At 41.4% G+C, this 25064-nt stretch overlaps 1 protein-coding gene across 4 annotated transcripts in view; it reads left to right on the forward strand.

The window, feature by feature from the left end:
- Positions 1–25064, forward strand: part of col12a1b (collagen, type XII, alpha 1b) — a 151801-nt gene that overhangs the window by 61711 nt on the left and 65026 nt on the right. For 3 of the 4 annotated variants that reach the window (XM_085247752.1, XM_085247749.1, XM_085247750.1), the window contains exons 28-44: positions 1509–1641; positions 1755–1769; positions 4091–4230; positions 11901–12030; positions 12646–12785; positions 13075–13204; positions 14005–14144; positions 14248–14377; positions 14462–14601; positions 17028–17157; positions 18087–18226; positions 18802–18931; positions 19964–20103; positions 20226–20355; positions 22247–22386; positions 23944–24073; positions 24672–24811. In XM_085247752.1, the coding sequence (XP_085103878.1) occupies positions 1509–1641; positions 1755–1769; positions 4091–4230; positions 11901–12030; positions 12646–12785; positions 13075–13204; positions 14005–14144; positions 14248–14377; positions 14462–14601; positions 17028–17157; positions 18087–18226; positions 18802–18931; positions 19964–20103; positions 20226–20355; positions 22247–22386; positions 23944–24073; positions 24672–24811 (2178 nt within the window). The remainder of the gene's footprint in view (positions 1–1508; positions 1642–1754; positions 1770–4090; positions 4231–11900; positions 12031–12645; positions 12786–13074; positions 13205–14004; positions 14145–14247; positions 14378–14461; positions 14602–17027; positions 17158–18086; positions 18227–18801; positions 18932–19963; positions 20104–20225; positions 20356–22246; positions 22387–23943; positions 24074–24671; positions 24812–25064) is intronic. The other variant, XM_085247751.1, reaches the window with a different exon arrangement.

Here is a 25064-nt window from a genome sequence, read left to right on the forward strand (position 1 = left end):
TTTCATAGTGAGTAACATAATAATAACTAACCTTGTCTTGTGGTTGAGATCATCTCAGATCTTCTTGGCTGAAGTTTTGCACATTTTCATGGTGTAGCTCCAGCCATGTGTTTGTCTCTGCAGATACTTTACCTCACAGACCGATTCAGGCTGTGGCTGTGGGTGCGTTTTTAATAATGTCTCATCTCTTTTTCAAGAGAGATCAGTGAACCTATGCATTAGATGAACACATTTTTTAAGATATCTCATGATAATTCAGCTCATTTAAATACATTTTTAATTTCTATAACATGAATTCACAACAACAGTCACCTCAAGGTTTTCTACATTGTACCTTCTACAAGATAAAGGCCCTAAAATGTTAGCGAGAGAATAGCAGCAGCCAGAGGATGCCCAGTGAGCAGTAACTGGTGATGGTGGGGGACTGCCTTTTAACAGGATGAAACTTCCAACAAAGCGAGGCTCAGGGAGGAACAGCCAGCTGCCACAGTTAATTTAGGGTGAAAGGAAAAAGAAGATGGAAAACAGACAAAAACAAACAAACTGTGTGCTGTGAGAAGGTGAAGGATCTTGAAACGTTACGTCAGCTGGCTGAGGCCAAAGACACCTGGCATGTTAACTTCTATGATATCAGAATTAGTTTTTTTTTCATGTTACATTTGTATTTGTTATCAGCAGCTGGGTAAATAAACCCGCTTTAGTACTTTGTCTCAAAATATGCAAATGAGCTTTGCTTGGACAGCGCGCTCTGTCTGCAGCAGCGGTAAACATCTGCTTTCAGTTGTCTCATCCATGTCCAACCAATCAACGAGCTTTGTGAGTGTTTTTGCCTGTAGCTTAGCAGAGTTTTCTTTCTCTGATTAAAACCGAAGCGTGAGCTTGAAGCAGCATTCGAGCACACCTGCAGTCGCTGAGTTCGCTGCTCTGATTTTCTCAACTAGAATAAAACCACCAACGTGTGGATCTCTGCCCAGCGAGCATTGGTTACGTTACAATCATGAAACTGAAGATGTCAGTGTTTGAATTCAAAATTACCCTGTCATTCCGAAGGGAAAAAATCTCATGAACAATCCATTATGGTTTCACAGACTCCTCAAAACTGCCAAGATTAAGTGAAAACATCCAGTTCGACCACAGCAATAATAATGCTCCCTTTGTTTTCCACTGCTTAAGCTTCGGCCCTCCAAAGTTGTTTTTGGGCCCAACATGCACATCAGCACAAAAATCGGTGAATGAGATGAAGTCAGTGCCGGGTTCCAACTTTAAGCTATGAATTATGAAACTTTGTAAAATGGCAACATAAAACAGAAAGCTGTGGCAGACAAAGGCAGACATTTTCTCCATGTGACAGATTTAACCTTTGACCTAAAGAGCTGTCGTTTTCACTGTGCGCTCAGTCTTGTAGGTTTTTGCTTTGAAAGGCTAAGATCATAGCGCCAAGAACATCTTCTGGTTAGCAATAAACACACACAGATACATATGTATGTGCTGTTTTTACCCGTCACTAGGTTATCCTGAATAGCGACGAAACCTCCCACGTTCTGGAGAATTTGGACCCTGACACCGACTACTCTGTCACTGTCACGGCCATCTACCCAGATGAGTCAGAGAGCGAAGATCTGATGGGAAATGAACGCACACGTAAGTAAACCCCCGCTTCTTATCAGCGTCCAACAAATCATCCCAATGTTTTACTTTCACAGATGTGTATGACTTTAAAATAACACTGTTGTCCTCTCAATGTCTCTTTCTAGTGTTAAAGCCGCCAGGTATGTCGTATGAGAAGGACAGCTTCCTTTTCATTGTATTGTTCATGATTTCTGTGTGGAATGGTAACGTGGTCATACAGGACGATGTTAATGGGAACACACTTTCTTTTTTTTCTTTCAGTCATCCTTCACTGCATGTCTATGCATTTTAGTGCTTTACTGTGCGTTCACACCACAACTCTCCAACTTCAAACCTGAGCAAAGAGTTCAGCAAAAAAGACACGATGGTCACAGCTGCGTGGTTGACATAAATTATCACGAATGTACTGCAGGCTCAGCTCTGACCGATTCAAAACCATATCAACCAAAAAAAGTAATTTCTGTTGGCTAAACATTTGCATTTGTGCACTTAGAGTGTAGTTTTACTTTTTACCCTAGCAGAAAAACTCACACAAGACTTGAATATCAGGTAAAATCATGCCAACTTGCAGAGATCTGTTGTTTACTAATCAAATACACAGTTCTAGTATTTTAAAGAAAAGGCTTTAATGGATTCTGGTGGTCTTGTATTTCACTCTGTGTTTCTATTGCTGTAGTAAGTAAGTTATAGACCAATTTGTATTGGATGTGAAGAATGGAAATGTAAAAAATATGATGGCCTTTTAAAGAATCTTTTAAAGAATACTATCATCAAAGTATGCTCACAGAGAAGTCATTCACAGATCCTTGAAGTCTACATTTTGTTTTTTTTGTTTTGTTTTTTGTCCATTATTGTTTATTTAATTCATAGCAGAGTCAGTGTGAGGAGGCTCTGCAAGTTTTTGGTTTAACTTCTAGCAGTAGGTAGCACATTGTTCTTTTACACAGCAGTAACTAAAGCACTGTGGTATTAAATGTCATCATATAAAATAGAAATATGTGCAAGGCAAAAAACAAAATTAAGAGTTATTTATGTCATGTTATGATAATTACAAAAGATAAGATATGAAAAGCAATGCATTTCAATAGAATAAATAACACATCTAACTAGTGTGGCTAACTAACTAATTTTGGTAGCTAACTAATATCGCTAGCTAACTAATGTTGCTAGCTATCATGCAGCTAGTATCTGCTTAAAAACATAAAAATTACTTCTTAAAAATTACAATATAACTTGAAATATTTTAAACCACTGCAGTTTTTAACACAATTTTCAAGCTAATTAGAAGCTATTTAAGTGATATATCAGATCAAAACATGTCTTTATAATGACTGAACTTCTTTCACTGATGTTTTTGACACCATACACATACTTAGATTTAAACAAATCTGCTTTTTTTTTTTTTTAAAATCCCCAGGTTTGGGGCAACACGGACATGGACTATATTGTGGTGTGAATGCAAATTCAGGGCTGCAAATGCAAGAAGTGTGAAAATTGACCAGTAACACGTCAACCTCCACAGACCTCCATCACTGTGAATGAGTGTCCTCGTTCCTGTTTCATCCTCCCAACATGTTTGTCATTCCTGCCGTCATGTTCATCTCACATTATAACGTCATTTTATTATGTCATCACATATTCGTCATCAGTTTAATGTTGTTCAGAGGTTCTGTAGTGGAGATGGTGGTTAGTGAACTAAATCTGATTTTTAAATAAAAATTTTATCCACTCTCATTACCAAAAATGTGCTTTGATGCTCTTTACTCAAAAAGAAAAAACTTATATGAATGATCCACAAATTTGTCATATTTATTATTATGCCTAAATTTCAGAGCCCTGGTTTGTTTCAGGGTGTCCAGCTGTTGCTAAATTTACCTTTTATGATCAACAAATGCGTTATCATAACCCCAAAGACAGGTTGTTGCAAAACAGCTAATCATTATTGCTTTCCCCAAAGCATTGGTTAAAAACTGCAGAATTTTCTATAATGTCTGCCAAATTTCGTTTTTGTTATGCTGTTGTTGTTGTTGCCATAATTTTATTTGTTAGAAACCACAAATGAATCATAGTTCCCGTCTAGGATCATCAGTTATAGAAGTTGTTTCCATAATAATTGTGTTTTTGTGTTATTGTGTCCAATTTTAGAATCCTTTTTATGCATTAGGACTTTTCCTTTTGTAAAAATATATAACTTAGCTCCATTTTTATGAGACCAGTGATTTAATAAGACATTCCTGACCTGCAACTCCACTCTGAACTGGTTTAAACCTCATCACTCTGCTGCTCTCATCCTAAAATTAACCCTTCCAGCTCCATGACCCGCTGGATTGTGAGAACATCATCATAACTGCCATCTTCATCATCCTCCTCATCAACATCATCATAATCATTTTCACCGATCGTTTCACGCACACATATACAGGTGCTGTTTATCTGACTCTACATACCTGTGTGCTTCCAGTGCTTCCTGCGTCGCCCAAAAACCTGAGGGTTTTCAACGCCACCACCACCACACTGACGGCGAAGTGGGAGCCCGCCCCCGGCGCCGTCCAGAATTACAAGATCACTTACAGACCAGTCGCTGGAGGCGAGGCCCTCATAGTAAGTTTGTGGTTGAGAATATGATGGCATCATCAGTGTACAGATACATTAGAAAAGGGTGTCTATATGCCATAAATGTAGGAAGTTTGCACAAATTAAATCATAGTTAGGATGAGAAAATGACAAGGGAGCACATTAAAATATCTCTGTTTAAAAAAAATCATTGGATGTTTCCAGAGGGCGCTGACTGAAGTGATCAACTGCAAGAACTGAAAATGAAAACTGTTTAGGTCAGAAAGAAGTGAGATTTCTCGACCTCTGCCTCCTCTCCAATCCAGACTTGTGGCAATTTGTGAATCAGTTTCACAGTTTGATATATTTTTGTGTGTACATGAAGACACCTGTATTTCAAGACATGTTAAACTTAGCAGTCCATCCAAACCTTTTTCTTAACCTGTCCCAGTGCTGCCATCCATCCATTGTATCGGAATTTCAGGAGCGGACCACGCCTCCATACACGCTCCTTCCGGTTCTCATTTATACAGGTTCCCTCAGGCCTACAAGCTGTTCGTTCTCGTTTACGTGCCCCACCCTCCCTCCCGTTTTCAATTATTTAACATCTTCAACTCTATTTAGTACATGGAGATCTGCCAGGCTGGGAGCCGCCACCAGTCCCCCTTGGAGGCCCTCCCCAAACTGCAGCTCAATTCCTGCCCAAGCCATTCACCTTTACCTGCTAAAACCTTTGTCAAACATAAAATGAGGACGTAGGCCCAGCTGGTGAATTGTTTCTTAACCTCCTAAGACCCGAACTCTTCCACGGCATGCATTTTAAATTTGTCTTTGATATTTCGGCATATTGGGGCCCGATGAATGTAAAAACAAAGAATTACCAGATTTTTTTTTTATCTTATTTTTGTTTTTAAGAAAAATGAGAGCCACATATGAGGATATTTGTTTATAATTTTGATAGAACAGTAGAAGTATAATGTAGATATCAGGTCCTTGTAGAGCAAAATTGAGTATTTTGGATTCCAGGTCCTAGGAGGTTAAGTAAAAATGGAGGATCACATACTACTTGGCCAGTTGGCATCTATCAGCTTCTTCCGAAGTCCCAAAGGCTAACCAATCCTGATAGATAGGACTCCTTCTTCAGCTTGATAGCTCCCTTCACCTCAGATTTCCACCATCTGGTACTGATGTTGCCACCTTGCACCTGAAGCTCCTTGCAGCAGCTTCAGCAATGGAGGTGCTGAACATGGTCCATTTGGACTCACTTTCCCCAGTCTCCCTCGGGATGCTTTTAAAGTTCTGCCGGAGGTGGGAGTTGAAGACCTTATGGACCTAGGCCTTTGCCAGGCATTACCAGCACAACCTCACAATACTTTCAGGTATGCCAGGTTTGTCCAGCATCCTGCTCCGCCGCCTGATCCAATTCACCAGCAGGTGGTAATCCAAGTGTTCAGAGAACATATGGCAGCAGATCTGGTGATACCATTACAAAATTGTTCATCAACCTGTAGCCTAGAGTATCCTGGTGCCACATGCACTTATGTACACCCTGATATTCAAACATGGTGTTTGTTATGGACAACCTAATTCGCACAGAAGTCCAATAACAGAACACCACTCCCAAACATAACCCTCCAGGTCTTGCTGTCATTGACATTGTTAGGTTGTTATCTCTGAATATTTAGGCCTCAATTTTAAAGGGTTAGGGTTTTTTTCTTCTCTGTCTCTGAGTCTTAGAAAGTAAAAGGTCATACTGAGTTTATATAACCTCGGTATCGCAGCTTCAGTTGATCATTTAATGTGCAGGAAATGTGCACCAAGCAGCAGAATTCACATGAAATACGGCCTCTATGATATAACCACTTGGCTCTTTGTTGTATCAGGAGACCATAGCTGGAGCTGCTTCACTGACTCTGAACAAAAGGCGAATTCAGAGATTTCTAAAGTGTTTATTCAAGATTTTACACCCAAAATGGACGAGTTTCAATGATTGTTTAGTAAATTTGACATTTATGAGAAAACGGGTCCCTCTCTGCCGTCTTGTAAACCCACTCCTGTTTTGTTTGTTTGTCGAGGGATCGAAAGAACAACACGACTAAATTCCTTTCCCAGGTGTAGTTTCCCCGCGCGCTCTTACAAAGCGAAGGTTTTTTCTGCTGTCGGGGTGCGGAGGTTCCCAGCTGTGCTGCTTTTTGACCAGTGGGAAGGTCTTGGTTTGCTTCAGCCACTTGCTGACAAATCAGTGAATATCTGAAGATGATGTGGAGCTTTAAATCTGTCAGAAAAGTCAGCGAAACGAGCCCCAAAGCACATATAGAAACAAATCAATTATGAACTGCTGGATTTGATGGGAAGTTTCCTCTACCTCCTGAGATGGGACTTCAAGATCTATAAAACTGAGCAAAAAAGACATAAAACTGTGTAGAAGGAGAAGCTAAAGGCACTGAAGAGACAAAGGCTTTCTCATTCTCACACATAAAACACATAGTTACCAAGAAGGAATCTCTGAGTTCTTTAGATGTGTTTCTAATAAAAGTCAAATCGTCGTTCATAGTCATCGTTGAGTTAGAGAATCTCGTTTGTTATTGATAAATGAGCCTAAATTGATGGCACCTGCTTTGTGATTTGCCTCCTGTGTAATGCAACTTGAATAAATGTTTAATTGTGTACCGTAAAGTAAACTGTGCAGCAGATGAGATCATCATCTCCAGTTTAATCTCTGTGAAAATGACTTCAAATCAGGGCAAATCAGGGATTTTTTTTTAAACAAGACAGAGGTTGACCAAAATCTACCATGAGTGAAAATTGGCTATAATTTTTGTGAATGATTTTCTGGCTCTTGTGCAGCATCCTGTGCCCTCACACAGGCAGTATTACATAAAAAAGAGGCAGTGAGCAAGAATAAAGGATCTGCTAGCAGTGAAAGACCTTTTAGGATCCAGCTATCCTCAAAAAACCCAAAGTAAAAGCAGTCTTTGTGCAGAATCATGTACATGATATTACTGGATCTGAAGTTGTTGAATATTGCAGCTAATTTAATCACTTCATATGCTGGCTGGTAGTCTCTATAGAAATACAGCAGATCACTCTTTTACACTTATAATCTAAATCTGAAGAATTAGTTTAAATAAGTAAATAAAGCTTTGAAATACAATACATTTGAAAAACAAAAAACACAAAAAATCAGGCGGGGAATTAGAGCAGTCTAAGCAGGCCTCCTTCTGCCAGCCCACCTCCTACAACTCATGTGGGGGACACCGATCTAGTCGAGACACGCGATCTCTCCAGGACGTCCTGAATCTGTCCATGGGTCTCCTCCCAGTTAGACAAGCTCAAAACAACTTGGAGGCGTCCAGGATGTCTGAACCACCTCTGCTGGACCCTTTCAGCTCTACTCTGAGCTCCATGACCCACAGCACATGTTCATAGGTGCGGGTGGGAGTGTAGACTACAGGAGACCACTATCAGTATCTCTGTCCCAATCCTTCTCAGTCTCCTGCTCCAAACTGAGGTGCTTGAAATCCTCCCCTGGAGGCCATGACTTGTTCCCACGCCACCCTTTTTTGGCTGAGGACCGTGCACTCAGACGTGGACGTGTTAGTTCTCATCCCAGGAGCTTCTTCTCACCTGACAAAACTGTCTCAGTGCTCAACAAAGCCAACAAAAACACACGCACCATATAAATGTGCATATATCACATTAGATCTGCCAGTGCCCCTTTTTTCAATTTAGATTTTGTGCCAGTTCAGTTAATTATCTGTTCCTCGCAAGTCTTCTTCTTCTTCGAGTTAATTTAGCTCTCCGTCAACTTAACCCTCTTTGTTTGTTACACACGAAGAGTGGTGAAGTAACTCTGGTAGTTCAAGGTAGTGAGAGAAACCAGAAAAAAAAATACCCCGACTTTGTTGTACCTAATAAACTGGTATGTGAGTAGTATAATTAATGTAAAGCTTTAATCTGTAGACTCATTTAGTGATGTACAAAGAGAAATATATTTCGAAGTGGAGTAAAATGTGGAGTCTGAGACTCGAGGTCTCCGACTGCACCGGAGCGATCTGTAATTTGATGTCTGGCTCATTTAAAAAGCTTTTGATATCAAAAACAGAACCAGCTGGATTTACAGTACGAGCTGGATTCGGTTTTAAATTTCACCTCCATCTCGAGATGCACATCAATGATCTGGAGGAGGTCAGTGACACACCGCCAGACATGTTTCCAGGCTCCTTCCTCACAGAGCAATTTAGCTTTTATTTGTTGACAACATCCAGCAGCACGACGGTGAGTTTGAGGAGTCCCACGTTTGACTGCCGGCACTGCATTCCCACACGCTGACTCAATAATCATTAGCAGTGGAAACAAGATGAAAAGAAGCTGCGAGCAGTATGAGAAGAATCTAGAGGGGGGTCGCTGTCTCTGAGATGTTATGACAGTGTTCCCCCAAACAACGTGTCACGGCCGAGGCATGATGTCAGCGCTGCAAATCCGTCTAACGGAGCTCCGATCCACTCGCTGCATCAGATGTGTGCGCCAGAGGACCGAGAGCATCTGGTGTCGTGCGGCCTTGTTGTTCTTAGCATCAGTCATGTGATACCAGATGAGACGCTTGTTTGTTTTATGGATGAGCTCAGGCTTTCCTCTCAAGTTTGGGAACTGGGTGAAAAAACGGGGCTTCTTCATCAGTCCAGTTCTGGGCTAAGGCTGCTGTTTTTCATATGTATAGTAGAGAAAATAGGTCAGCTTTATACTGGGGTGAAAACTCTGAAGGTCTGCAGACTGAAGTCTGAACAGTGATAAGCAATGGGATGATCCAACTGCCCTTTACACATGCAAAATACAAAAAAGGGGACAAAAATGCAGATAGAGGGCAGAACACATGAGGAAACAATTAAAGGCAGGTGAAATCAATCAGGGAGTGCCAGACGAGCACAACGGAAGGCAGGAAGTCAAATTAAACCAATACGCCAGAGAAATCTCACCTTCAAAATAAAATGGGACACGGAGGCCAACGCTAGACCAGTCAAAAGCAGAATAAAATTATCAATTCAAAACTCCCTAATGTCACAAGAGCCACAACTCCACATTACTAGAACTAGAAGGTTAATCCAATAAAAAAATCTGCAGAGAAATCAAGGATATCTTTTCCTTCTCAGGCTTAATCCACTTAATCTAATATCAGGCTAAAACATCAGACAAAGGGACTCGTTAAGTCAACCCATCATTCATCAGTCCATTCATCAGAGTTTACATGAAAGGTGGTGGCACTACAATATGTGACCAATCACAAGCATAGACAGGTCTGCTGGTTGGACTAGATCAAATTTTCATATTGTGCAGTTTAAAGAGAATTTGACAGATTACAGCTGTTATTCCATTAAATTTGTGTTTACATGTGTAATTAATTAAATAATAATTCAATACAAAAAGAATTCAAACATATATTAATTATTACAGAAAGCAGTTTTCAAACTGCAGCCACTGGTGCATTTCATAACCGTTGATCTCTTATCTCAATCATAACCTGGCTCGGAGCAAGTTACATCTGAAGCATGTTGCCATGGCACCGCCTTCATAACACTGAAAACACAGGATTAACCTTCTAGTTTCTTTGCCAAGCTGCAAGTCATCCTTTGTTGGACAAGCCAAAATTTTTAGAAAAAGCACACATAAAAAACTTTCTGTGGCATATTTCACAAAAAAGCTCAGACAAATGATTCCTGTGTCATCTTATTTCTGAGACTTTAGATGAATATTTGGCTCATTTACTGAGTGCTGCATTAGAAGATGAGCAGTGAAGTTACCTCATATTTAAATAATTATCTGGTTAAAAAAAAATGTCCCAAGTACAGTACCCACAGGAGTCACTGATTGTTTTATTAACACACTCCACTGTCTCTAAACAAGATACTCACCTTCTGTATGTTTCCCAGAATAAAATAAAACATCCAAATACCTAAAATACTGACGTAAATGGGATGTGATACCTCCAGTAATTTATCCCTTAGCCACCACAAACTGTTTATGCCCTCTGTGGATGTGTTTACAGCGCTGCATCCACTGTGTGATGGACTGCAGAGTTGTTTGCTCAGGATTTCTCAGTCTACTAGATTTCAAATCTCTCAGAGAAAGAAGTCTAAATGATGTAAATACTCTGCTGACATTCTCCTAATAACCAGTGGATGCCTCTCCAAAACATGCCCCGCTGGGAGCCGCTGCACACTTAAGGGCTTTGCTTGAATTTTTAGAGGGCTGATGATTCGAGATCTGGATAAATGATCGCGCATTTAGAGGCTGAAACATTTTAGCCGGTGTGGCGACACCTGTGGTCAGTGGCGGTAACTGCAGATGACATCAAACACTCGCCACAGAAGATCAGCTGGTGTTTGTTTACAGCGCAGGCAAACAAACTCATGTTGATTTAATAAATAAGTCAGTCAATAATCGTCTGTTTCCCATTGTTTCATAAGTGGCTGTGATGTGATTCATGCTGTGGTAGTTTTCCACACGAAGGCAGGACACAGACAAGCTGATAAGGAGGTGGAGGTGTGCAGCTTTTCATTACTCTTCAAATATCTGAACCAGACCAGCTGCAAACAGTAAACAGTAAATTGTCTTTCACGGCACATTGTTCCCCAATTTTCATGTGATCCATGTTCCTGCAGAGGAACATCGAATCCAGTAACCCAACACAACTCAAAGAAATATACATATAAATCCATCCACTCCAACTGTGTGGAGCCAACTTGTGGCTTTTAAGGGGCAGAAATACAGGAGCACACATTGGCATGCACTCGTCTTTCTGTCTCAGAGACACGAAAATAGTAATCAGAACTATTAAGGAGCAAATAACTGGGATTTCCTTATTATCTCTGAGAGTTAATTTGTTATGTAGTCAGCAAAAATCACACAGACATCAAGTAAATAGCTGTCAAAGTCCAGAAACCCCCCCCCCCAGCAACATTAAAAACATAGCGAGTCATTTAAAAGATCAGAGTCAGCTGGGACAAATGAATTTTCAGTGTGTTTGCTCTATACTTCGACATACTGTGTCTGTGACCAGGCAGGAACACGTTGAACTCCTTTAAACAACGAGCGGCTACATCACCATCACGTCTGTCACTTCCTGGAAATGCTCCCATTTTGTTGCAATCAATGCAGGTGTTTTCTACAACATTTCCCAAATGCTCCCTCTAAATGCTCATCATGTTACCTGGCAACCACTCAGTAGTGGGCTAAAATGGCCTGGTGTTTGCATTTATCCACTTATAACGTCTTATCAAATTATCCAGTCATTTGAATTTCATGACAGTAAAATATCATTTCAATCCACAAAAGCTGAATTCAGTTCAATTCAGTTTTGTTTATATAGCGCCAAATCACAACAAATAGTCACCTCAAAGTGCCTTATACTTCAAGGCAGTGACTCTACAATAATACAACGAATATCCCAATAATCAAACAATCCCCTTTGAGCCAAGCACTTGGTGACAGTGGGAAGAATCCACCTGCCATGACCAGTCAAAACATTAAAACATATAACAAACATTAAAAACAAAAAGACTTTTTATTTGACAGCTGGCAGCAAATGTTTCTCTCATTTGTGTTTGCCATCTGTGGCGTTCTTCTTCATGAGTCAGCCACCTGTCACTAAGCTCCGATAAACTACTGTGTTTCTCCGATGTGAACACAAGTCTCACTGCCGACGTGTTTCCTGTGAACAGACGCAGGTTGGAGGGAAGAAGACGAGCGTCATCCTGCAGAAGCTGGAGCCTGACACGCCGTACTCCGTCAGCGTCGCAGCGGTGTATGCCACCGGCATCAGCAAAGATATCTCCGAAGAAGGAAAAACCAGTAAGACTCACATCCAGAGACAAAGTTTCACATTAAATATCTGCTATAGTGAAATCTGCGTCCTGCATGAATACAAGTTGCTTTCAGTTGTACAGAATTTTTTATTAAACAAAAAAGAAAAAATAGCATTTTCTTGGCTCAGAATTGGTCTTTTGGGGTTATGTAGTCAAGCCGACGAGTCTGTCTTACCTTACTTAGCAGGGAAATGTACAGACTCCTGCTATCTCTGGCCTTTGGCTAAACAAAAGCGCATGTGCCACAGTAAAAGAAACCATATCTAGAAGAAAATCTTAATCAAACATATTTTTAAAAACATCATCATATGAAGTTTTGCGATAGAAAGATCAAAAAATCATTATGAGGTGTCACTTTTTTTTTTAATCCCCTGAAAAATTAAGAAAAGCGTGATTTAATTTATTGCAAGTGACATCTTTAAGCAGCTTGTTTTGTGCATAATGCAACAACTACCCTGTTTCAACTGTTCTTGACGTAGAGTGACTCCTCTTTGGCTTTGAAAGGAGCTAGCTGAGGCTTTTGATCGCAATCCTCCAGGAAAAGATGGAGGACAGAAAAGAGAAAGCTCGCCCTGTTTCACCTGTGTTTGTGTTCCTGCAGAGCCTCTGGGCGGAGTCAGGAACCTGCAGGTGCTGAACCCAACCATGACCACCCTGAATGTGCGCTGGGAGCCCGCCGAGGGCCGAGTGAAGGAGTACAGAGTCATCTATGCTCCTGCTGCTGGAGGAGATGAGAGCATGGTAGGACCATCCTCAGCTTCCTGTCAGCCGTGACTTTGAATTACTCACCAATTTGCCTGATGATGTCTGAAACTTTTAGGTCTTTAAACACCCATTTTAAACTTATATAAAGAAATCTAATACATATTGTATAAAAAAAATTGACTCTTGCCCCCGTTACATGCAGCAACTAGAGATAAATTACTGTGTTTCACAGCTGGCGAGGAGGATTTACCCTAAGCTTGATGTTATTTCTGACTATATGTTTGCATCAGAGCAGCTAATTTGTGTATCTTCTTACTAAACTTAGGAAACTGTGTCAGCGGGCACAACCACCACCACCCTGCGAGGCCTGCAGCCCGACACTCTCTACACTGTGACCCTGGTGCCGGTTTATGCTGCAGGAGATGGAAAGAGGATGTCTGAAAATGGAAAGACAAGTAAGTTTGAACCCCCCGCACCCCCCAAAAACACCTCTGGGGATATTTCTTGGTATCCGTACAACTACAAAGAATTTACGACCCTGTCGGGACCTTTTTACACAGAGTCCATCTTCACTGATACACCACATCAATTTCAAACCATTTCGGGGACGGGTGCAGTTTTATCAGGAGGCGCTGTAACCTGATTTGTGTTTTTGTCTGTTTTTTGGCAGCATAATTCTCACAGATGATATTTATATTGCTGATATCCTATCAGTGCATTTTTATGGCCCTGTGCTCCATTCATATGTAACAAACATAACATAAAGTTATATTTGGACCAATCAGATTACACGTGCTTCCAAATCTCCTTTTTTATGGGGTCATATTTCTAGGGGAAACCCTGTGGCTCAAACAGAATTCCTTCCTGAGCCCTGAAAATGATTACAAACACAACAAGAACTGAAATATCAGATGACCTGAAATAACAGATTTACCAGTTTTTGCAGAGAACCCACGAGTGTCCTCTCTGCCCTGTGCTTAGTCTGCTGGGAGGTTGTTTTGAGACATGGAGACACTAAACAGCAGATGTCAGTTGTGCTCATTAAAGAAAGGATATCGTAAAAAAGAAGAAACAACACAAAAACCACCAGCACAAATGAATAACACCTTCACTTTATAGATCGAGGAATAGCCTTGTTCCCCTCGTCTTTTCTTATTGTGAAAAACAAAATGAAATCATGATGGAAACACGACAGATTGGAATCATTAATTCAGGCTCTTCACGTGGTCTAAATCTAAAATCACTTATTGTTTAGGACCTCTGGGAGGAGTAAAGAACCTGAGGGTGTCTGACCCCACGATGACCTCTCTGAATGTGAACTGGGATGCTGCTGACGGAGCTGTTCGTCTCTACAAGGTCTTCTATGTACCCAAAGCCGGTGGGGAAGAGCAGATGGTGAGGCTCCATGCACGCCGTACCGCTTCCTTTCTCCAGGAAACAACCAATTATGAGCCTGAAGCATTTAAGCAACATTTTATTTCCTAATTTTGCCAAACAGGAACAAGTTCCTGCGAGCACCACAAACATCATCCTCAGGAACCTGATGCCCGATACTCCATACACGGTGTCAGTGTTACCCGTTTACCCTGCCAGGGAAGGCAAACGCCAGTCTGAGGATGGAAAGACATGTAGGTCACTGTAGAAGATTTTTAAAATGAACCCTATGTAAAAACTCATTGTCATTTAATCGCTCATCACATTTGCGCCCTCAGTGCCATTGAGCGGAGTACGTGGCATTAGTGTGACCAACCCGACCATCACCACCCTCACTGTGACCTGGGATCCTGCTGATGGCAACGTTCAGGGATATAATATCATCTACGTTCCTGTGGATGGAGGCCTGGAGATTAAAGTAAGTGCTCTCTTCATAGAATTTATCAGATAAATGCTGATAACTGATTTGTTCTAAAGACTGCAGAAGGCTGTAAATGGATGTAGCCACGCAATGTGATTCACTGTTTGTGGATTATCATTTTTTTGACATGGTGTGCCCTGATCGCTCTGGGGGTTGTGTCAAACACAGTTGGTGGTGGAGATGAGATGATCCAGTCTCTTCCACTCGATTTGAAAAGAAATGCATGAAAGGAAACAACCCAACTGAATTGGCCAATCACAGTCATGATCAGCTGCGTTAGCAGGACAAGTTCAGAAATCAGAAAAATGTTATTAATCCTAGAGGGAGATACACAGGAGGAAAAAACAGTCATCAGCTTTTTAATCTGCATCCACAGTAACAGACGAGTGAAATACTTTAAATTAATTCACCAAAACTGAAGCACAGACACCTCGGATGGTCTGCAAGTCATAAAATTTGTACATCCAATGTGCATAGTTCATGCGTTGTAATGTAAACTACTGCAAGTCTGCACAGTCAAAAAGACACAAGCAGGCACATGGACCCTCATACTTATAACAAAATGTACTCACTGGGATCTTAGCAGCTATGTGAACTCAGAAAATAAACAGTTTGTTTGAGTCAAACTCTGGTTGGTTTTGCTCCTTGGTGCGGTTCCCTTGTGCAGATGTGCACACAATAATCGCACCAGGGTTTGAACCACAACTGCTCTGAGACCCTGTCACCTTCTGAACCCTCCAGTAGTTGGCCCAGATCAACCACCGCTTACAAATCATGCAATTTGTAGCGACACATGTTGGATCACTTGGAGATTTTGGTGTGTGAAAAGAAACCAAATTATGGCTAAAAGCTACACATTTGCAAACTATTCAGCTGATTTGTATCAGAGTAAACAAACTTTTGGTGTGAAAAATGCAGTGGCCTGTCAGTCAGAGGAGCGACAGCTCTAACTTTAAGTCTTAAACAGTATTCAAATTATAGTTAAGTCATTTTTTAAAAAGCTCCCTTGTGCAGTTTTTATGAAAAGGGAGACTATCCACAGAGACTATAATCAGTTTTGCAGCAGGCTGTAAACATGTTTATTTCTGCTGTAAAGCTGGAAGTTTAAACATGGGACTCTATGGGAAATGACTCGGTTTTGGAGCCAGCCTCAAGTGGCCGTTAGAGGAACTGCAGTTTTTAGCACTTCCTCCTGGGCTTCATCTCTTTGCCTGAGGTTTAATGTCAGTCGGTGCAGATTCTGAAATGAGCAGTTTTTAGATTGGCATTAGCTTATTAAACATCTGAGTCCTACTCGGCGTGTTCACTCTTTTCTTTTCCTTTTGCTGACAGCATCATTGCTCTTTGACAAGCTGTCATCACGCGATACTGACAGACCTTTTTTCTGCCCCTGAGGTGTTTTTACACTCGACAAAATGCTGGAGGGAGTTTGGTAAAACTCTTTTAAAGCTTGTAATAAAAAAGTCTGATAAATTTTCCAGGAAACGGCACTAAAAAAAAAAAAAATCCAAGATGCTCAACAGAAGTTTAAAAAAGACAAAACGATCAAAGCTCTCAGCAGAGATTTGGTGATGTCATGCTTTTTGACAGGATAATCCCGTCATGCAGTTGCCACACAAAACCGTCTAAATCCTTTCTGGCAACGTGAAGCTCGCATTGTTGTATGACATGTTTGTGGGTTTTATATTTCTGCAGTGCCATCAGCACTAAATAACAGCTGCGAACGCAGCCGACAGATGATTTGGCCACTCGGGTTTGTCTCCTCAGAAGCGGCTCATTTATCGTTGTCGATTGCACAACCTTCACCCCTCAATTAGCACGTCAACGTTAGTTTTGCAAAGGAATTTCAAACTGCTCGACCAAAAGAATCTGACTGCTGCTCGCGTGGTTTCGTCTCACAAACCAAAATGCTGCGCACACAAAATGTCAAATAAACTGTAAATAGCGGGAAGAAATATTTACCAGAGGAACAGGTGTTAAAGGTGTTATTTGTTTCTGCTGGTCTACGGTGGCCTTGAAAACAACAACAACAAGGAAACTAAAGCAACATTTCAGAAAATGCAATAAATAAAAAACTTAAGGAACGTAGAAATATGTCTAGTGTTTAGATGTTTTTCAAACCACTCCTGAAAGCGGAATAAAAACTGGACCACTGTAGAAAAGGCCTTGTGATGATCCACAGGTTGTTTCAGAAGATTCTTCTGCTTTAAAAACAAAAAAGGGATTTTCTTTTTAAAACACAAGAAATATTTCAGCTTTTAAAAATTCCCATGTTAGGCATTAAGGTAAGCCAATTTACTATTTTCATGAGACTCAGACACTTTCTCAGGAAGACTTTTATTTGTGTTTTGACCTTGTTGAGGTCAAACATATGGACTCTCTGGGATTTAGTTTCAGGATAAATCTGATGCATCTTTTCGTAGGAGACCGTGTCTGAGAGTACCACCACATTCATCATGAATAAACTGCTGCCGGACACCCGCTACACCGTCACCGTGGTCCCCGTCTACGCCGAGGGAGACGGACCAAGCCTGTCTGAGACTGGCAAGACAAGTGAGTATCGAGGCTTGAGGTCACGTGACACCCATAGTATGTTTAGAAATGTGCTCAGAAGGACATTAAAAAACACCCGAGCCTTAAAGAAACAATTAAACAGAGTCTGACTGAACTAAAAGTTGACTGAGGAGGAAAACTGGCTCGGTTTTGGCTTACTGCTCTTTGCCACAATACATCAATAAGGAACATTTTTAGCAGATTACAACGTTTTCAGAGGAACACATAGCCGACCTGAGCTATGTATTATCTTATAACATGTTAAATAGAGACCTGTTTCCAGTTGGGCATTCATCCTGGCCAAAGCAAATTCAAAGACACAGAATATCCCATTTTTTTCCATTTTGCCTCCCTCACCTGGCGGGATGCCTCGTTTGCATTGGCCATGTGGGTGTTTGTCACAGTGAATAGCAATGAAAGCTTAAAAAAGCAGTGAAAAATGACGAAGCAAGGTACAAACCACTGGAAATAATGGGTTCAGAGAGCAGAGAGCCGGGCCAATGCTGATCCCGGCCTTCAAGCCAGTCCAGACTAGACATCACGTTAACGGAATATTTTCTGTCACTGACGGGAAAATCTGAAGGCAGTCTGCCATCTTCACAGGTTAGAATAGTGATGGTAGATCTACCATAGCGATCAGTGATTCACATGCAACATTTTTAAGGACAGTACTTGTGGCATATCATTCGTAACATTAAACGTACTTTGTAGACTTTTCCATCGAGTGTCGTTACTCCAGGGTCAGAGGTGCAGACTGAGGGCATACTGCAGGATTTCCTCTTTCAAACGTTTGTACAGCTTCACAAAGTTCCCTATTTAAAGATTTGAAACTTATCACCAGAAACCACTTAACCTCTGACTACACTAAAGATATGTCACTCAGATCCAGGCACTGACTGACTTCCTGTTCTGGCTGTACTTCTGTTCAGAGCCACTGGGCTTTGTGAGGAACCTGCAGGTGACCGATCCCACCACCAGCACCTTGAACGTTCGCTGGCTGCCACCGGAGGGGAATGTGCGCGAGTACATCGTAATCTGGGTGCCCACAGCTGGAGGAGAGCAGGATGTGGTAAGGATGTGGAAGTTTCTTCTTACTTTAATTACTTTAAAAATCCTTGTGGATTTTTCTTGCAAATAATGGAAAACATTTGACAGAGAAATGAGATCTATTGAGTCAGGAGAAAGTTTGACTATTTTCTGTGAAGTTGTGGTGATATCTTGTTTAGTTTCATTACCCCAAAGGTTATGTCAGAAGATGTCGTAAAATAAGATGATTTGATTTTTTTTTTTAATTATCTCAGCGTGTTGGCACATTTTAGGAAAATTCGATTAAATGGACAAAGAAGAAGTAGAATTTTGAAAGTGCAGCAGAGGCCTGAAGGAGTGCATGCAAAGGAAGACTTGCTCTCATTTTTTCTATCTGAAGCCCAGGACAGCCTTTAAAGTGGTAGCCCTGTGCAGAAATCCATCTTTATCTCCGAGTCTTAACTGTTCCTGATACTGAGTGAAGCTGCGTCCAAGAAAACATTAAACGGTGACATTGCTCATTCTGAGAATCTGTCTGCGGCTGCCAAAGCACTCATTTGTTCTCCAGATCAAGGAGTTCATCCAGTTCAAAGTCGTTTCTTCCTCCCCCCAACTCAGGACTCGGTTCCTGGAACCGCCACCAGCACGGTGCTCAAGAACCTGGATCCAAACACAGAGTACACTGTCACCGTGGTGCCCGTCTACCCCGAGATGGAGGGAAAGTCCATGTCCGAAAATGGGAAGACAAGTGAGTCCTGCTGACTGATTTACAGCTAAAACTTGTGGTTTGAAGTAATTTTACTCGGTTTTTTGTCTTATTTGGAAAAATAATGAGCTGCTACATCTACATGGACCCAAGACCTAATGAAGATGTCTGATTACAGTTGGAAACTCTGAAATGTTAAAATATGAAGTGACGAGAGAAAAACAGAGACATAAATATAAAACTGAAGATTTCTGTCAGATGGTTTTTGTGGGAAAGCCAGCAGTTTACTTGAAATCATCCTAAATAATGAAAGTACTTCAGATGGTTAACAAAGTTTCTTTAACATCCAAGGCTAAATGGAAACACTAAAATAATGGCAGCTTAGTCAGGCTGTTAAACCCAAGTGGGCATTTTCTTTTTGTGCCAGCGTTGAAGACTAAACCCGATATATCACACACATATATCACATACAAATCACAGACTTATATCAGATTTATCACCGACATAGCCTGTGTTAAATTCCACCATTAAAAAGCAGCAGTCATTGCATTTACATTAACCTGATTTTCCCTTCATGGCAGCATTCACCTGAATTTAATGGAAGGGGAATGTTCAGAAACGACTAATGCTAAATCTTGAGCGCATGCACCGACTTCAGGCTTGGACGCTGTGGCCTGAAAGGCTGCTGTTAGGTTTCTGGGTCTTTGTAATGCTCTCAACGACGGCAGTGAACCTGGACATCAGAGTCAGGCAGTGATTTATGAATGGCACCAGTGTCTAGAGATGGAAAAGGAGGCCACACTGAAGGTACAATCCAGCAAATTTAAATCAGGCATAGCTGGAGTCCTAATGACCCTTTATAGAAATCACAGTTCTCAGAGTTAAACAGCGTTTTTCTTGCTCAGCTTCTTTCAAGAATCAAGCATGAACTTGATTTGATGTTGGGAATAATCTAAAGACAATTCAAGTTTAAATCTAAAAATATTTGAGTCCCTAGGGCTGGATGCAGGTAGGAAATATTCAGGGATATTTTAGATACCATGTAAGCGCTAAGTGCCTTTTCCTCCTTCTCAGATCCTTTGGGTGGAGTAAAGAACTTGAAGGTGATCGACCCAACCATCAACACTTTGACAGTGCGCTGGGATCCAGCAGTGGGCAACGTCCGGACCTACAAGGTCTTCTACACGCCCCAACCAGGAGGAGAAGAACGCATGGTACAAAACAAACAAACTGTTTTATGGACCAATTTCAGGGTCTTATCTTGGTTCAAATACCCAGTAAAAGTAATAGTAATCAGGTAATCTGCTAATGAAGGCTTTGGCACTTTGTTGAACAGGAGGAGGTGTCTGGTGGCACCACCACCACCATCCTGAGGAACCTGGACCCTGACACCGCGTACAAGGTGGCGGTCGTTCCAGTCTACCCAGACGTGGAGGGCATAAGGCAGGAGGAGAAGGGAAAGACAAGTGAGTGGATCACTCAGGGTTTTCACAAAGGGGAGCAGCATTTTTTAGATTCCTGGAGGCATGTGTGCGTTGCTCCAAAGAGTCAGATGACCAAATCTTGTTTCAGACAGACAGACAGACAGACAGGACCAAAAAGGAACAGTGGGATTTTCTTAAACCACAGAGTGTGTAAAAGATGGCATTACCTGAAGGTTTTAGTCCTGGCATTTTAAATCCTCAGTGTTAGCAGTGTTTGCAGGCAGTGAGCACGTCACAGTCAGACCTGGAGGAAATGATGACCTCGAGGCTTCTGAACAGGACTTCACAACCAATGGGTGATGTCACTACATCCAATTTTTATAGACGTTTCAGGATTTCTGTCGTTTTAGACAGATGTGGGGAAATTCGATTGCAGAGGAAATCACATGACATTTCTTTGCACCAACATGGAACCACTACATCAACATAAAACACACTTACAGACGTTTATTGCACCGTAGGAAGGTTTTGGCCTGTCCACCTGGGCAACCGTTGATGGCATGAGAATCAAAAGGCAGTTTTTTTTATTAGCCATTTCCACTTAGGCCCCGCCCTTTCTGAGTATTTCCCCAGCGATCCCACATGTTTTCATATTCACCATCCAGCAGCGGTTATGCAGTTATTAGTTTGGACTGCTTTGATAATCTGTCCCTGATGGTGCGTTCGAGAGCCCTCTCCAAAGAACGCGTGTTTTATTGCATCTATAAAATTGATTCTTTTCGTGCTATTGTTTGCAAGACTTATTTATTTACGGGATCTTTGTCTGTATTTGAACTTTTTTTTTATTACAGCGCAGCACATGACGGAAACACTCACAGACACCGGGGAGGTCATTTTTACAGAGACAGAAAAAAACAGAAAATGAATGAAAAGTAAAACAATATGCTACTGCTGCCCATCTCTCCATAAGTAACATCTCCACTACATCGCCTGTGTCGTGTCTTTGGACTGACACACTGGGTTTCCCATCATCATATATGAGTTTTTCCTCTGTTTTTGTGGGTTTACCACACTTTTCACTACACAGTAAGACCAAATGAATCACAGCCAGTGAAGACAGATGACAGTTTTGTCAAATATGCGATCATCATCTTCTGCATTTCTCAGAAGTTTATTTTGTCTTCTGTTAAAAATCTTTTCTTGTTGTATCACTAGAGGTCGATGTTTTGACCACACATAAACTTGATTGATGCTTTCTAGCAGAAAGTCTTTACAGATAAGCTTGAGGTACTTCCTTCGATTTCTATCTGTCCTGCATTACCAGAACCATCTGACACTTACAGCCAGAGTCATGAAGAGTAAGCTGACTCATAGCACACACCACCAACTAAAAGTGCTTTTATTTAAGTGTTCTTTCCAATAATGTCCTTTTTTTAAACCATCATTTTTACCAGCTGTGTGGAAAACCTGCCAGCAATGTAAGGTTTGCAGTCAAATCATGAGAAAAACCACCTTAAAGGTCTGATGTTTTCAGCCAGACAGCAAGAAAATAGTTCCTGTTTATATGAACGCTTGTGGCTTGCAAATGAATGCCAGAAAGTTTAGGCAACCTCCCTGAGTCTGACACATCTGGACACTCCTGATGTGGCAAACGCATCCATCTGGAGCACCCTGCAGGATAAAACAAACGCTAAGGGTTATTTGCAGCGGTTATTTAAACTTTTTTTTTATTGGAGGAATTCTTTAATGTCTAAAAAACAGTTTAATAGGGTTTCTTTATGGAATACCAGAAAGTTTAGACAGGCACAGGAAGGAAAGAAGACTCCTCTGTGACTGACAGCCTCCCTGGCTTTGGAACATCTGGTCTGTCGTGATGAGGTGAACTCCACCCGCCCGCATCGTGTCAGGCTGTGATGTGTCCCGTCTGTTTCAGAGGCTCTGGGCGGAGTGAAGAATCTCCAGGTGACCGACCCCACCGTCAACTCACTGAGGGTCCGCTGGGACCCGGCTGAGGGCGACGTCAGACAGTACCAGATCATCTACGTCCCCGCCGCTGGAGGACAGGAGAGCGTGGTAAGCTTTTACTGACCTCATAATCCTATCAAAGAAGGCAGGTCCGGTTTTCATAAATGTTAGCAGCTGCAGGTTTTTCAATTATTTCTGTTATAAATGTCAAACCTGTTATGATGAAAGATGAATCAAATTTGACTAAATTCAGCTGAGTTCAGACTTTTCTCGGGAGCACACGAGTGCATCAAAGCCTTATAGCATCTTCCTTTCATGACACAGAAAACACAATCAGAATTCTCACTGGGAGCACAAATTAAAACGCCACAGGATATTTTATGTGCCGCTAATCACTTAATTCTTCTATAGTTTTATAGCGTCTTTGTTTGCGAGTTGATGCCTAGAACATTAGCAGAGAATGAGAGACTGCGACGAGCTGACGTGAGCAAACAGTTCAAGTTAGTTTATCCAAACCCGTAAAACCGTCGAAGTGCGTGTTTCTGTTTGGGGTTTTTATTTTTTACAGTATTAGAATAAATGATGCTAGTTTCATTCTCACGCTACGTGTGAGCTGATTTCAAGAGTTCTGGGAAAATTTAAACAAATGAGTAAGTGGAGACAGAGAAGAGCTGATCATCAGGGAGCCTGTTCACTTCCTGTTAATCCAGCTGTGCTGACCTCTACATCTCGGAGTGAGGTGGCCAAAGAGGATAAAAATAAGAAAGAAACCTGACTAATAAAAATGTTCAAAGGCACCCATGTGAAGAAGAAGTGTCTAAAACCAGAAATGGAGACAATGACTGGCCCCAAACATCTGTTAGTGAGATGACCAGGAAGCTGAGTTACAGCTGAAACAGCCAAACACAGACAAGAGCAGAAGGCTTAATCCTTGCCTCGATTCAAAATCTGAGATGATGAAGTTATACTTCAGAATAACACAGATCGCTCCTTTGTTTTTGTCAGGGACTCCCTGCACCATTCAGAAGCAGTCAACCATGAGGAGACACTGAATGTCCTTTAGTTTCTGGTTTCACCGTCACAGAAATTCCAAACGGCAGCTGTCGTGAAATAGCTCACGGAAGTCTCAATGTGGAACTAAATCTATAAAATAAATAAATAACAACATGAAGATTGTTTAAAGAAAAATGTTTACCCCATGCAAAGAGTTTTTTGGCTGGAGCAGCTCCGTATGGCCATATTCATTCTGGATTTCATGAGAGTGGGGGTTCTTTGGTATTTAGAAATTTATGGCAGTAAATGATGGACATTGGTTGAAAACAAAAACGAAGTAAAAACAGTATAATTTTGAGAATTGTGGTCCAAAGCACCTAAAAATATAAGTGCCTTGTGTAAGTTTCTTGCTTGGAGCCACGGACTGCAAACTTTCCAAAGGTGCCAACGTCTGTGGCTGGTTTGCGGGAAAAATCTCTCTTAAAAGCTGCTTCAGTCCCAGGTGAGAATCCCTGACTGACTTTAAATGACTAAGTTAAAGCACATTATATAATATAATCCTGGACAGTGTTTAGTAAGATCATTTTCTCACCTCCAGCTAGTGAGATAAATAAATTCCATTAAAGTCACCCATCCGTGGCTGATATTTGCTTATTAATTTTCCCTTCACAGACTCAGGTGTCTGGGATTACGACCAACACAGTGCTGAGAGAGCTGCGTCCAGATACTGAGTACAAAGTGACACTGGTTCCCATTTACCCCGACACGGAGGGAAAACGAGCATCGGAGAACGGGAAGACCAGTGAGTGCATCAAATTCTCTTTCTGGGATTCACGAGGCTGCGACTCAAAAATCCACAGACTTGATACAGGAGTTACTTTTTTCCACAAAACTACACTCACCAACTATATTTTGCAGTAGAAATTATGAATCTATCCATAAAAAGAGCCTTATGGTCATGACAGGATGCAAACCTTAAAGGTGCGCTGTAATGTAAGCTGGCTGCACACCTTTTTGGGAGGTGGATAAAGATGAAAGAAAGAAAGTAGTTCCTTTATAAAACCTTTCACAGATACGTTTTAGATTTTTTTAAAATAACTGGATAATGATTTCTGAAAAAAAAAAAAAAGACTTTCAAGTGTAATTTTTAGATTTTTTGGGTGCTTTGAACACCAGAAGTTTAGTGTAGAGAAGACAAACATCCCAAACCAAAACTACTCTGTAAGAGTAGATATACTGGCCAGAGGAGAACACTCAGCTTTAATATATCAAGAACCAACATGGCAGTTGCAGGAGGTTTAGCTAAAGAGGTATATGAAACTCAGCAGATGTTGCTTCTCTGTGACATTTGACACTCGAGGAAACTGGTCTGAAATGTAACCACCATGTTGTGCTCACAGAGGCTCTGGGCGGAGTGAAGAACCTCCAGGTCACTGATCCCACCACCAGCTCCCTGAAGGTGCGCTGGGAACCGGCGGAGGGCAACGTCCGGCAGTACCGCATCTTCTACGTGCCCGCGTCCGGAGGCGCCGAGGACATGGTTAGAGATCACACTGACTTCCTGTCCTGTCATGTGTCACAAAGGAAAACTGGGCATTAGCTCAGACAGGCAAAGCAGATTCACATCAGCTCATCAGATGCCTTTTTCTGCATATCAGGAATTATTTAATCTGCTTTAACTTGCCCAAATCTGCAAGCTGCCTTGTAGCCCACCTACACTTCGGCATTTGCTTTTAATGCTGTTTCTGATTCAACCAGTGTCATGTTTCTCATCACTCTGCATGTTCTGTACA

Source organism: Mchenga conophoros, linkage group LG15 (assembly GCF_057382185.1).
Source record: "Mchenga conophoros isolate Kocher_MC1m ecotype Shallow Benthic linkage group LG15, M_conophoros_male_GT1.1, whole genome shotgun sequence".
Taxonomy (NCBI): domain Eukaryota; kingdom Metazoa; phylum Chordata; class Actinopteri; order Cichliformes; family Cichlidae; genus Mchenga; species Mchenga conophoros.